We start from the raw sequence: 15,507 nt of genomic DNA, 5'->3' as shown, positions 1-15,507 counted from the left end.
AATTTGACTTTTTAGATTCATTCAATAAATGATGTATTTAGACCATATATAAACTTGATACATCATTTAATGAATGTATCTAAAAAGTTAAAATTTGCTTATAATAAGGAATGGAAGGAGTATATGTAATGAAATATATGCACTTACAATTAAAAATGATTCAACATTAAATGACAGAGATTAACTTACCTCGCCGAACCATAAATGGAGAGCAACGTGACCCTGATATCTCACCAGAAGAGACGTATCGATCGGTCCTTCGGGAAACCCCGGCTGCTGCGGACCAACCTTGGGTGCAACCCTCAGACGTCCCTCTCCATCATCCACCACCTATTGATGTTGTTGTCCTTCACCCCTTCGTCGCATATTGTCGTCGTTCAGGCCTCCTTTTCTGCGAACCGCTAAAAATAAATAAATAATAGTTTAAAAAACAGGAATCGGGTAACCGTTTCACAAGTTATCTGATTGAACATATCAAGAAACGAATAGCATGGCTCAAAGTTATCCTGTTAGCATTCTTGGGAAATGGAGAACTCTTGCCTAAGGTATCCGGTTTGGTACATTTTTCTCGTGAAAACCGGAACACTTATTTGTAAGTTATCTGGTGTGTTGCAAGCTGGACAAAAATCTTCTATTCATGTTCTCCGGTTTATGTCCTAAGTGTTGTTTCAAAAAAGTTTATGTTGTGTTCTCCAGTTTGTATACTGAGTGTTATTTAAAAAAAGTTTATGTTGCCTTCTCCGGTTTTTGCTCTCTCGATCCTTTAAAATAAAATGAGAAAAATGTGACAATTTTTGAAGGTATAAGTATTTGTACAGGAGTATTATTTTCATCCAAACGCATAATTTGTTGGAGTAGATGGATAAATGGAGGGATATAGGGTAAAATTTTCGTTAGTTAAATTTACCCACACTTTTGAACACTTTTAAAAATAAATTAAAACGTGAATTATTTTAACAGTGGCCAATCACTTCACCTCTATAGAAATTTCATAATCAAATTAATTTACAAAAGAATGAATGGCCAAATTATATTCATGTGTATATCAATATTGTCCATGGATGGCGGAAAGCAAATTAAACTCCAAGCCCCAAGCAAATTATTTGTTTCAGTAACAAATATGCTTAGTTATGTTTTTAATTAGTAAATATCATAAAATTTGTGTGGAAAGCAAGGTTAACTAAAAAGAATGACTACATCAATAATTATGCAGAAAGTTTGGTCAAGCTTAAACTATGTAAAGAATTTCAACTTAGAAAGCAAATAATGTTTGAATAAATGACTTAAGCATTTAATTGCTAAGAGCTTATCATATATTACCTCCTTATATTCCCTCACCTATTCATACAACTCATCTCTACTCCCTATTCAATTTAGCTGTTGGGCTTAGGTCCAAACCTAGAATCCTATTATGTATCATGAATTGAAAACATTTGGTAATAAGAAGAAACAATAACTTGGGAAGAACAAGTCCTCCAAGATCTTACTTAACTAAGGAAAAAAGAAAAGAAAAAAAGTCAATGACAAAAATGAAATAAAATGAATAACAAATACCATTTAACACACTTGGTTAAATCTAGATATTATAAATGAAAAGCTGAAAGTTTTACTCTTTTATCCTTTCTGGTATATCAATGTGCTTAGCAAAATCGCGACTGAAACTAATACTTAAAACCATAGCAAAAGAGTCTAAAACCTGGAAATATGATCCACATGCCATAAGCAGCTATAAATTTGTTTTTGCCACTGCCATCACCGAAAACTTCTTACATTCTACCACGGTTGGACTTTGACAATACTCACCATGGAAGCACAAGCTTTTGCCAAAACATTGAATCATGGAAACAGGAGTGTCATTGCTCAATCTAACGAATTCGCAATCCAATACCTTGCGGAAAATCAAATTGCTCCTTTGGCAAAAGAAAAGTAGAGTGCAACTGAGGAAACTGAACACAAGAACAGAGGATATGGTTTAAATTCTAGCTCCGAGCACAGATAGAGCTTGAGTGTTTTAGAAGAAATATTTGTTGGGAAGGTAGAGAAAGAGACGGGGTCAACAATACAATTCATATAACTAATACTCTACCTAATAAAAAAATCAAAAGGATTTAAAATAAATTTCATAACATAAAAACTTGTTACTAGCCATGACTTATACATATACCACGTGGTATGGTGGCTCATCTAGCCTTACCCAAAAAGAAAGAAAAAAAACTCAGATTCTGACAATTGGATGAACTGTTTTCTCGTAGCGTAGTATTTGATAAGTTAAGAAAGTAAGTAATATTCCTTTTTCACTATAGCATTGTGAAATATAGAGACAATTTGGGTTAGCCAAAATGATTAATTGGAAAAAAATGAGTTTTGGCTGACTGGATTCTATGCATATTAACCTCACAGGGCTACTGTCCTATATTTCCTCGATGATATAAGTATGTTTTGTGGGAGCAGAAGAATGTGGACTTCAGGGTTGTTCTGCAGGTGTTTGTTTAGTCGTGCAGAGAACATTCATTCCTAACCAGAGAATATTTTCTCCGAACTGAATGCTAACAACTTTTCTAAATGCCTTCTTGAATCCCTTTCCCTCCCTCTTATAACAGAAATTCCTTAAAATCATGGAATATCATAATCAACTCTTATTTTACTTCTTCTACAATCTTCTAGAATATGCCTAGGTGTCCTATCAAATAACATATACTTGTCATCAAAATACTTGTTCAAACAACATTCAGCACACAACACACATATGAACGTGAAATAAAATTGATACTTGACACTGATATACTATGCTACAATATTTGCTCTTAACGATACAATGATATTAAAAAGAGCAAGTGACGAGTAGTGCTTAACGTAAATTAGAAGAAACCACACTTCTAGTTATAGATGATTCGTGTTGGAAGACACACAAAACCAGTTAACATACTTTTCCGAGTTGAATTTCTCTTTTCCACAAAGAAAAGACATTTTTTTGTATTTCCAAAAACAAAAGAAAAACTTTACATATAATCATCAAGACATAATATACAACTTTGTTAACCTTGTATCACTTGAAGGAACTGCTATTGTTATCAGGAGCAACATAAAATGCCTTGGTCGCCGCAATGGCAGAATCTCCTCTCTTGACAATTTTCTCAAGCTCCTCAACCTTCTCCAACAAGGAAGCAACATTTGAATTGGTACACTGAACCAGCTTGTTTGCAGTATCTAGAGAAGTACATAACTGAACAAAGGATAGAAAAACACATTATATGGCTTTAACTCGTCTAAAGTAAATAATTCAATTTTAGAGAATGAAGTAAGTGATCTCAAACAGTTATGAAAAAGTCAATTGTTTACATTGTGTGCACAAACATATGAGATCATAGATGCATTGCATTCTCAATCATCAAAATGTCAAAATATGATTAGATTAGGTTAGATGCATATGTAAAAAAGTTAAGACTCACTTTCCATACAAATTAAGTGTGTTTGGTTAATTTTGCGGTGAAAAAAATTGATTATGAGTGAATTGAGAATGTAAATTTTTTTTGTGATTCGGTTATGTAAAATTAATTATGGCTAAAAGTGGGTTAAAGGTAAACAAATTTATGTTTGTATAAATTGTTGCAAAAGTGAGTTGACCACTAAATTTAAGTATAAAAATGACATTTAGACTCAAAAGCTACAAATCCTAATTAATTTTGGAAAGCAAAATTAGTTCTCAGCAACCAAACATGTCAAAATCAATTTTACACATTCAGAATCAATTCTAAGCCTATGTTTGAATATCATGAAATGAACAACGGAATAGAAAGGAGCGGAGTCTATTCCATCGATTGGGGAACTTATGACTGAGCAAAGCAAATTCTCTATTCCGGGAGAAGAAATATGATGGTAAGTGATGGAATGGATACCACTCCATTCTACTCCGCTCCATTTGATTTTAACTTATCCAAAAAACGGAATTTCATTCCGCTCCATTTCATCACATTTCATCCATCAAAACATATCCTAAATAGAATTCCATCAATCAAAACATATCCTAAACCGAATTCCATAGATACAAACATATCCTAAATCGAATTCCATCAATCCAAACAATTCCCTAACCGCAAAATCAAACATACACTAAAGCTATAATAATAATAAAGATGATGAGAGGAAAAGAAACCTTCAAAGTGAGAGAAGTCCAAGAATGATCATCGGTAGTATTGAGAGCTTCGTTAAGATGATCGTAGTTTTCCTGAAAGAGTTTGGTGAGATCCGGAAGTGGTTGGTTATTGTTGTTGTTGAGATCTGAAAGAGAAGAGGGATGAATGGAGGAAGAGGATGTTCCTCCTTCTTCATTTTCTTCTCCGACGTCGCTGAGGAGATCTCCGATGCATAAAAGAGGCCCTCCGATTCCTCGCATTGAACTTTTCCGATCTATGTTTCTTCTGCAACTTGTGTTTATTGGTTTTTTCTTCTTCTTTTCCCTTTTAAACCCTGGATGATGAAATAGATTTGAAGTGGAGAAGAAAACAAAACCTATAACATATTTTTGTTATAAAAAAAAAGTTTACATAGAAGTTTTTAAAAGAAAACTTTAAATTAAAAATTGATTTAAATAATTATTTATAAAATGTTATTTAAATATTTTATCAATTTTTATAAATTTTTGTATGTTAGAATTTTAAAAAGTTATTAAAAAAATTTACAACTATGTTAAATGATTTTTAATAAAAAAAATTATTTTTGAGATATTTTTAAAAAAATAATTATATAATGTTGACTATATTTAAATATTTAATAAATTTATATTTATGTTATGGGTTGTCAAAATTAATCTTTTGATTTATGAAAAAAAATTAAGTTATAACAAAGGAACCCTAAATCTTAGTGGAAAAAGCTAGTGATGGATAGTAGCGGTGTTCAATGATAAGTACAATATTTCTTCTATAATTACACTTTTGCCTTTTGAAGTTAAGAACTTGTTTGAAGATTTAAATCCATTTAATTTTTCTTTCATAGAAGATACATGGGTTTAAGGAGCCAACATGAATGGTAAGTATACTACAAGCAATTGTTATTCTTGAATTCTCTCTCATCAAGAGAATGCAAGTGAGGTTCATGAAGATGGTTAGGATTTAGAAGTTAGAAATTTTGGCCAATATTCAATTTTTCATTTGGTAGACCTATCATAAATCCATCTTAACACAATCAGTATTGGGTCGTAGGGGAATTCAGTTGGATACTTCTTGTATGTATTGTATAAATGCAAATAAGTCTATTATTCATTGTCTATTTTTTTCTTATGCTGATAAGCATGTTCTCTTTGGTGTAGTTATGGGTTCCTACACGTGTTCTCTCTACTTGAACATTGACTTAGATAACTTTCTCTGAAGGTGGTTCCAAGCTTGGTGAATGATCTAGGTATTATTGTCTCATTAATCATGTGAAATATTTAGTGCGCTAGAAACAATCTTATTTTCGAAGGTCATCAATCTAGAAGCCACAATGTTCTCAAAGTTGTAGGTTACTTGACACGATTTGATTATATAACTTCACATCGTTCTCCCCACCCTCCTTGTGAGATCTCCTAACAACATGGTGGCGTTGAGACTATGGTTCTTAGTATAGATGATACTGCTCTTACAAATCTAAGAAAAGCATGCTTTTGAGGCTTGATTAGAAATCATGAAGGCTCTTAAAGTATGACTTATATGATAGTGTGAGGATATCTAATGCTCCATGTTGAGATAAAATTTTGACTTTTAGGTCTATCAATATCAAGTATTCGAATTCAATCACTTATATGTGCATTATTAGAGCTTAAAAGGATAAATATGAAAAAGTATGTACTTTCATTACAATGGTAATGAGTATTGGAAATTTCTTAGTAGTACATGATTATCATTTTTTGTTTCTCCTTTTTTGGGTGTCTAAAATCAATGACAATATTGGAATAGAAAAAAGTGTTTGTTAGATAAGTGCCACCATTGTGTTGGGAAATTTGTTGTGAATTATGACAAAATTCAATATCAATTTATGAGGCAAAGAATAGTAGCAACCAAAATAAATGGTCTACAGTAATAATAATACGTACACATAATATATAACAGAATAAGGCGAGAAAAAGACGAAGGTTTGTTTACCCAGCTCGATCAAAAGATCTACTATGGGGGAGAGAGGAACTCTCCAATTCACTATACTCAGAAAGTTGTTACAAGAGATTGCATATGAGTTACTAGAAAATAGTCTTCGCCTTCAGGTGCCCAAGAACAACCCTGAAGGCGCTCAAGAACAACCATATTTTTTACCCAAGTGTTTCCTCTCTATTTCAACTCTCAATATATGAATAACTCAAACTCAATGTGTAAACAAGTGTTTCCCAATTCCCCTAGATAACTCCAAAGGTTTCCCAAAACTCTAACCTTTCTAAGGTTTCCTTTGAGAATAGCTAAAACCCTATGCTATACATTTAAACCCTTGCTCTCCCTTGTTGCTGTAAGCTCTAAGGTTGTCACACATACGAGCAAATGAAATATACATATTTATAATAGCAAATACCCAACAACTAGATCCTAAAATCACAATCCAATCAGACATGGATCCATGGACCGAACCAAAAGAGCATGAAACACGCAAAATGAGAATTTGCAGATAAAGTCCGAGAAACTCAAAAGCATTATTTATCGCCCGTACGGTCACTATACACCGTCCGTACTGTCATTGTTCATCATCAGTACAGTTCACTTTTCACGGTCGTACGGTCACTATTCATTGTCCGTACGATCATGCTTTTTTACATGATTTCTATTTTTCGACTTTTCAACTGACTTTCTGGAACTTCCAATTTTCGCAATATATGAAATCTACAAAATATATTTTCTTTCTCTTCATCAACAAAGATTTTAAGGCAGATTACAACTCATTAAAAATAAAATTGAAATTTTTTGTTAAATTTACATCATATCATTGAATTTGTTTTACTATTTGTAAACCATCTTTATCTAGTTATATAAAATAAACATAATACTATTTTTATTAAAACACCAATGTTTATTATTCTCCCATCACTTGCTATCTAGGTTGTTTAGTAGTTAGTATTAAACTATTATAATAATAATAATAATAATAATAATAATAATAATAATAATAATAATAGTTTAACTAATTTTCTTATTTAAAATAATTTGAATAAACTAATTGAAAATATATGATTTTGAATATAAATAATTAGTTAAGTGAGAATATCAGATTTTAAATAGATTAGTTTTTCACAATGCAATATAATTTATTTTTATAATATTGATTTTACTTGTCAAAAGATATCTTTATGGACGAATAATTATATGTTAATAATTCTAGAGTGAATAATAAATGAGATTAGAAAATGTTAATATATGATATAAAAGATATTTAATAAGCATTACAATAAATGTTGACTTTTAAAGAAACATTTCGTTTTAATTTGTGTACATTCTAAATTTATAGTATTTTATATCAATTCATTTTATATTATGCTTTATAAATATTTACTAAATCGAACTACTATCAAACATATTTTGACACAAAAATATCTTTCAAAAGAATAATTTTGTGTAATATAAATTATGTTAACGCATATGTTTATTTGGTTCATTATATACTCAGATTTATGTATGTTTCCTATTTTGTGTAAGACATTTTTTGAAGTGTTGGAAGTAAATTAGAAATAAAGTAGGCCGTGAAGTTTTAGAAAATTTCTAGAGTTCCTATACAACCAGCATCTATACACAGTTTCCGCAAAAACAGTTTTCAGAATCGTAGAGCGCCATCCTTTCTTGCTATTAGCTAGCAGCCAATCCACTTCTTGATCCCAACTCTTGGGGGAGTGTAAAATATTCATCCATTGCAAGACACCAGTCCAAATCATCTTCATAGTGCAACAATCAAAGAAAAGATGTTGCAGGCTCTCATTCTCTTGTCTATACACAGTATATTGATATGAGGGGTATAGATAAGGAAATTATAGATAGAATAGTCCATAGAGTTTGGAGGAAACAAAAATTACGTGAGCATGTTGCTCCCTTTTTGATTAGTTTCCTTGTTGTTTTTCTGTTGGACCCTCGGGGTCGCTTTGTGTCTTGACTATTTTTTTTGGATATATATAATATCTTATTTCCGAAAAAAAAAGTTTTAGAAAATTTAGAGTTGTAGTCAATCACAAGACTAATGGTTCAAGTTGGGATCAAATTATATTTGGAAAGCTACACCAATAGTTACATTCATTCAATAACATCATATCTGATAAATATTTTTTAAAATCGACACACACACACAATTGAAAAACCAAGTCTTGTTCGGAACACTTATTATTTATAAAGCCACAATTTCTAATACATGTAGTTTGTGGCTTTGGCTTACTTCCAAAATTTCATAATTTTTGAAGTAATCGACTAGTTGATTTATTCTTAATTGTTGTCATTAAAATGTTATGAAAAATTGGTTTTAATTGTTTTTTAAATAAATTTTAGAGTCTATTTCTTTAAATTTAATTTTAATTCAAGTTAATGTTAATCTTTCTAGAAACTCTTTTAGAAGTAAAGTTTAACCATCCAACATGGAATTAAAATTTTTCAAGTTATTTTAAGTTTGAAATTGTCAATAATATTATTCAATTTAACTGCCTTCTTTTTAATGGTAGTATTTTTAGAGGTGGCATAGTTTCTTTTGTGAGCTACAATTTTTTTATGTATTAAGATACTATTTTCTAACATCCTTCGTCCAATGTAAGTTATTTATACAATTAAAATTGTTAATCAAAATGAATAGGCTCCATTTTTAACTTTATTGTGACTCTTTACTTGCAGTCATGGCTTTTAATAAACTTTTGGTGTGATGAAAATATTATTAGTTGTTGGGGTAACCTAAGGGCTAATTCACCTTATCATGTATCTAACTTACAATTAAGCAAATCTCTTATAGGAATATCAACAAATATTTTAAAATTAATTGTGCAAATTTCACATTTCACTAATATGTTCTTGTTGAATCTTTAAACCTCATTCTTTAAAAAAAAATCTTACACAAGTGTATCCATATTTTTATTCATGCTAAAATGTATAGTACTTTTGTAGTAAAATCACATGAAAAAATTCTTAAACAATACTATTAATTTTTTCCTAATCAAACAATACTATTACTTTTTTTTATTATTTTAGTTTTTCTATTTCGAAAAGTTAAAAACATTGCTTATTAGTAATAAATAGAAACCTTATAATTTAAAGGAAAAAATGTGACATTTGTATTAGATGATTTAAAAGCACGGTCATAATACTTCAATGTGCTTAAGAGACATTTTTAATGATTTAAATTTTGAAGAGTTTTCCTTTACCACTCTTTAAGTGTTAAAATCTATTTAATTGTTGTAAGTAGTAAGTTTTATGTTTATACATTATAAAGTGATCAAATAATTTTCTATTTGTCTCATGTAAAGAGAAAGTATGGCTAAAATTATGGAGTTTGTTATTGTTTTGAACCTCTTTCTGACTATGTCTTTTGTTGCAACAAATATTAGTGGTAAGTCATTTTTTTATCCTCATAAAATTTAATACCTTATTTATTATAATTTTTATCGATTTTAATTAATATTACTATTTTTTTCATTTCAGCACTTGTAGAATGTAACAGTGACTCTGAATGTACAAAAAACATGTGTCTCTTTCCTCGGATTCCATGGTGCATTGATCATAAATGTGAATGTGTTTTTTTATACGGTTCAAAACTCCTTTTAAAGAATAATGATAAATTCACAGGAAAAAGATTTGAAAAATATTACTTATGATTCAATTCTTTATGCGATGCAATTTAATTAGTTTGTTGGCACCAAATTATTGAATTTTAACTTTTCTAATTTCAAGAACCTTAAAGTTATGGCTTTGTATTCTAAAATTATGACAATAAAATGAAACAATAAATAATATTATCTATATATTGTTCGTTTATCTCTTAATCTCGGTTTAATGAATGTTTTAAAAATCAATGTGACTCTCAACCTGACAAGGTCATGGGTCAAGAGGGTCGTGGCCGAACCATAAAGTCATTTGTTGAATCGCATGACTGACTCAAACAAAAAGATGACCCAACCATAAATTAATTCAGTTTCAATAACAAAGTTGTATAAATATTAAATTGGATTGAACTAGAAGATCTTGTCTCTAAAAATTTCTTTAAAATAACTATATCATCTAAAAATTATCAAAAATATAGTTGATGAAATTGATTTTCAGTATCTATTAAATATTATTTTTTATGTTTTATTTTGCGAACAGGAATAAAGGTCAGTTTAATGAGATTTCTTTTTGTACTACTTTCTAAAATCAAATTCTTAAATCTATTTTCTATTTTAAATTTTGTTAGTTTTGTTTTTATAAAAAGTAATTGTTCTGGACTGGGCCAAGGCTAGGCCCAACACCGCTTTCGGCCCAATAAGCCTCAGAGGCCCATGAATAGTTCAGTGCCTTCCCGACACGCCTTGCTCGGCACTAACACCCTACCCGGAGTGGACCCTTGCTCGGCGTCAGCTCTCCCCCGGACGTCATCCTTGCCGAGGACCCTGCTCCGCGCGGGGCTCTTTCATATCCAATCCTCCGAATAACTCGGATGCCACGTGGCTCCTCAAAGACCGCGTCTTCCCTTGGACTTCGGAGCGGTTAACCAGGACAGAGGGCGTACACGCACCTCCGATATTTCCGCTCAGGAAACCTGGCAGTCTCCTAGTGGGGCTTGGGAATCCAACCCAATAGCGAGATCATGGCCCAGCGCTGGGGGCTATATATACCCTCTCTGATTAGAGGGTCAGGTATTCAATTCTTACTCACTCTTAGCTAGTACGTGCGCTCCTTTGCTCGTCAACTTACTTTGGCATTGGAGTACCTTGCAGGTACACCCCCCTCCTCCTCCTTCCTAGAAGATCCAGTCCGAGCAGCCTACGACGATTCTTCTGATCAGGTACGATCAGTGGCGCCGTCTGTGGGAAACTTGCTTCCCCATCTTTAAAGAACAAAGATCAAAGCTAATCATCTCCGATCGTCATGGCTGACAACAACAACAACATCCCAAACGCTGACCCTTTCCTCCTTCACGAGCTGATCGAGGAATCCTCCCGCGAGCTAGCTAATCATCGTCGGGGGGATCGTCGGCGACAAAGGTCCGGGCATGAAACCCAGGACACTCAGCTGTTGCAGGTCCTACAACAGGTCCAGAATGTTGACCATGTTCCTCCAGAAGGGCACGTTCAGAACGGCGAGCAGATCCGAACGACCAACGTGCCGGAACATACCCAGAATGTGAATGAAACCGACCCTCGAGACGGGCAACATGCTTCCTCATTCACCCACACCTCCGAGAGGCGGAGAGCCCGTCATGGAGAAGAAGAGGAGCCGCTCAACGTTCCCGAAGGCACTGACCCCATTACCGTCCGCTTGCTCAAGGAAATACAATTGACCAACAGCCTCCTCAGGATGCAGGACGACCGAATCCACGAACTGGAAAGACAGCGACGACGTCGCCCCTCTCTGCGGAAGCACTACAGGTCACGCTCCTATTCGTCCTCGCGCTCACCGCCGAGAAGATACCGTCGGCGTTCCCCGTCCTCTTCAAGGTCTCCCCCGAGAAGACATCGACGCCGAAGGACCCGTTCCCGTTCTCCACCCAGGAAGAACAGGAAGAGCCAGAAACCTGAAACTGCTGAACAAAGAAGCCCCTCCCCCGAGCAGGGCCGTAGGGGTCCCTCCAAAGCTGCGTTGGACGACTACCAGGGGGGTTCCCGACGACACAGGCACTACGATTCACCGATATCAACAGATAGAAAAAATCGCACTGGCCCTAATAACGGCCGCCAGAAGACTGAGGTACTACTTCCTCGCCCACACTATCATCGTCCGGACAGACCAACCGATCAAGCAACTTCTCAGCCGACCAGACATGGCCGGGAGAATGCTGAAATGGTCTCTCGAACTGTCCGAATTTGACATACAATACGAGGGCAGGAAAGCGTTAAAAGCCCAAGCGCTCGCCGACTTCGTGGCCGAAATGACGACGATCTCCAACTCCCCAACACCCACCGAGAAAAAGTGGACCATCTACGTTGATGGCACCTCAAGCCACGCGGGCAGTGGGGCCGGTATCATCTTGGAAAACGACGATGGACTCGTCATCGAAGTATCCTTAGTCCTATCCTTCACCACATCGAACAACCAGGCCGAGTACGAAGCCCTCCTAGCGGGCCTACGCCTCGCCGAGGACGTGGGCGCTCGGGAAGTCATGATTTATACCGACTCTCAACTGGTCGCGTCCCAAGTTAGCGGCGATTACCAAGCCAAAAACGACACGCTAGCCGAATATCTATCGCTCGTCAAAGAAAAGATGAAAGGATTCACAAAGGCAGACGTCGCACACATCCCTCGGGAACACAACTCGAGGGCCGACCTCTTATCCAAACTCGCAAGCACAAGAAAGAAGGGAGGGAACAAGTCGGTGATACAAGAAATCTTGTCCGATCCAAGCGTAGGCAAAAACACGTAGACCATACAAGTATTTGCCATCGGAGACGCCCATTGCTGGATGACTCCGGTATACAAATACCTCATGAACGACGAGCTCCCCGATGATCCGAAGGAAGCTTCAGCCATTAAGAGGAGAGCCTGCTCGTACACGGTCATCGAAAATAAACTCTATCGGCGCGGCTTCTCCATCCCCCTTCTCAAATGCATCGACGGCTCGCAGGCAATGGAAGTACTGCAAGAGCTTCACGAAGGGATTAACGGCCAGCATCTCGGCGGCCGATCTCTGGCGAGGAAAGCCCTCAGAGCCGGCTATTATTGGCCGACTATGCAGCAGGACGCCAAGGAGCATGTTCAGAAATGCGACAGATGTCAGCGGCATGCTGACATGCACCTAGCTCCCCCCAACGAGCTAAAATCCCTCTCCTCCCCTTGGCCTTTTTCCACCTGGGGAATGGACCTCCTCGGACCGTTCCCGGTCGGCTCGTACCAAAATAAATACCTCGTGGTCGCCGTCGATTACTTCACGAAATGGATAGAAGCCGAGGCGCTTGCCAAGATCACATCTCAAAACGTGCTCCGTTTCTACAAACGAAACATACTTGCCCGGTTCGGGGTCCCTCAGGCCATAATCACCGACAATGGTACCCAGTTCACTGACAAAAAATTCCAAGAGTTTGTGGCCAAGCTTGGCACGAAGCAACACTTCACCTCAGTCGAGCACCCTCAGACGAACGGGCAGGCCGAGGCAGCCAACCGAGTCATCCTCCGAGGATTAAAGAGAAGACTCGGCGAAGCCAAAAAAGCTTGGGTCGAAGAACTACATAGTGTACTCTGGGCGTATAGGACGACGCCCCATTCGAGCACAGGCGAGACTCCTTTCCGACTAACCTACGGCACCGAAGCCGTAATTCCTGTAGAAATCCGAGAGCCTTCTCGGCGCACCGAATTCCCCCTCGAGGAAGAACTTAACGACGAGGCCATGAGGGAAGAACTCGATATGGTAGAAGAGATCCGAGCAGGATCAGCCCTCCGAGAAGCTAAACTAAAACAGCAAATAGCTCTTCGCCATAACACCAAAGTTATAAAGCGCGAATTCGAAATCGGCGCCCTAGTGCTTCGCAGAAACATGAAAGACTCGCGCGAGGGCAAACTAGCCCCAAACTGGGAAGGCCCGTACCGAGTTTATGACAAAACCGAGAACGGCGCCTACTACCTCGAGAATCTTCTCGGGGAGAAACTTGCTCGACCCTGGAATGCTGAAAAACTCAGACGTTATTATAGCTAAACATAAGCTAAAACGCCCGACCTCTGGCCCAAACTCAGGTAACAGACGGGCACGGATCCACGTCGTCGGTACGGACGTGAGTATTCCACGACAGCAACGGTCGATTCCTCCCGTCGGATGGATGGACCGACCCCTCGGCGGATTCTACACCTAGACCCCCCGAGGAAGTACCTGCATGGCAGAACCCCAGCTCGCGATGGGATCGTTCACGCCGCGAACGCTTGGCCACAACCGCGGTCTCGCGCTCGCTAAAAGCGCATACCTGCTCTGCGCACCCGGCCCGTACTCAACACGCCCGGGCAATCAATCTAGGCCGAGCACAGTCCACAAAATCAATAATATCACAAGTATACAGGTGACTATCCGGCGTACCCGAGCATAAGTCATCAATTACCTAGAACAGTCGCAAAATACTCTAAGTATAGGGGAAATACCTCGTCATACGAGCACAGCAGGAAAGTTATCAAAAAGAACAAGCATACAACGATAACACCGAAAGTGCAGATAAACAGATATAAGCAAGCAGAATTATAAAACATTAAAATTGCCGACCAACTTGGTCGACGATATCCAAAAGTTACAAACAAAATGACGGGCACGCAGGCCCCCAAAAGTAATCCGAGCATTATCCAACAAAAGAGAAAATGGCACGCAGGCCGAAGAATACAGGCACACAGGCCCGGAACTACACTTTCTACTCTTCACTCCCCGGAGACTCAGGCACCAACACACCATCCACGATCCTCGAAGAGAGCCCGACATTATCCTCCTTCAAACCAGGGTTCAGAAGCCTCAGCTGCTGAAGAGCACGCTCGAACCCGACGTCGGCCATGTCGGCCAGGCTTATCTTCAGGCTATCTATCTTCTCCACAAACTCAGCCCTAGACTTTAGTGCTGCCACATCCAGCGACTCGTCAGCCGAGGGAGCCCATTCAAGTCGAAGGTCAGCCAGCTTCTTCTTCTCAGCCGCAACCTCCGCGTCTTTCTGCTTCAGGACCGCGTCGACCTTCTTCCTCAACTCCTTGCGCTCGGTCTCCATGGCCTTCACCTTATCCTCGGCCACCTTCTTAGCCGCCTCGGCCTCCTTCAGGACCTCGGTCGAGCCCGAGCCTCCACTGGCCAACACTTGGGCCATCCCCAAGACCCTCATCACGGCGGCACTGTCGCACGCCAACTGTTTCTGAAGGGACGGGGGGTCCATATCACTGATTCGACGAGCTTCGTCCGGTGAGGTAACCAAGGGGAATTTCTCGAAATACCCTCCATCCTTGTAGCAAGGAGGCAACACGAAGGCGCGCCCGGGACCTAGGTTCGACTGATCTGGACGTCCCCCCTCGGAAGGACGAGATCTCTTGGAAGACCTCTCGTCGGCATGAGTCTGGTGAGGTGAGCCTGCCGAGCCTGAGTTCTCTCCAGCTCCGGTTCCCTGGTTCTTCTTCTTCTGATTCTTCCTCGCATCCAAAGCCTGTTTCAGGATATTATCCTCCTTCTCCGGCATAGCCTCTGCAAAGAAAAGAAAAACAAGTTAGCAAAATACCGGGCGGAGATCACAAAGCAAGGTGAATGGACACAACCTAACAACATCCGGGTCTCCTCGGGAGTCCGACAAGCTAGCAAAGCCTTGGTATTAATAGGCCGCTGCTCCGTGATCGGCACCCCGTCCTCGTTCAATACGGGATCCCCATTCCTCGTCACCCAACGAGACATAGT

The 15,507-nt window shown here is 38.0% G+C and overlaps 1 protein-coding gene and 1 long non-coding RNA gene across 2 annotated transcripts; one reads left to right on the top strand and one right to left on the bottom strand.

Annotated features, from left to right (window-relative positions):
• Positions 1–2,745: 2,745 nt before the first annotated feature.
• Positions 2,746–4,495, bottom strand: LOC131649498 (uncharacterized). Its single transcript, XM_058919260.1, has 2 exons — positions 4,154–4,495; positions 2,746–3,223 (listed from the first exon to the last, which is right to left on the bottom strand). Exons 1-2 carry the CDS (start codon positions 4,391–4,393, stop codon positions 3,047–3,049), a joined length of 417 nt encoding a protein of 138 aa, XP_058775243.1. The 5' UTR covers positions 4,394–4,495; the 3' UTR covers positions 2,746–3,046.
• Positions 4,496–9,266: 4,771 nt separating this feature from the next.
• On the top strand, positions 9,267–9,937 carry LOC131645984 (uncharacterized). Its single transcript, XR_009297244.1, has 2 exons — positions 9,267–9,525; positions 9,618–9,937. It is a non-coding gene; the product is annotated as an uncharacterized LOC131645984 (long non-coding RNA).
• Positions 9,938–15,507: the final 5,570 nt, after the last annotated feature.

The sequence above is a fragment of the Vicia villosa genome, linkage group LG2, assembly GCF_029867415.1.
Source record: "Vicia villosa cultivar HV-30 ecotype Madison, WI linkage group LG2, Vvil1.0, whole genome shotgun sequence".
NCBI lineage: Eukaryota > Viridiplantae > Streptophyta > Magnoliopsida > Fabales > Fabaceae > Vicia > Vicia villosa.
This window is presented reverse-complemented; position numbering and strand designations above follow the sequence as displayed.

What these genes read in the sequence shown, in the direction of transcription:
- LOC131649498 (XM_058919260.1), bottom strand. Translation starts at nt 4,393, where the DNA reads ATGCGAGGAATCGGAGGGCCTCTTTTATGCATCGGAGATCTCCTCAGC. An exon ending in GGACTTCTCTCACTTTGAAG is followed by an intron (nt 3,224 to 4,153) that starts GTTTCTTTTCCT and finishes TCCTTTGTTCAG; the next exon opens with TTATGTACTTCTCTAGATAC.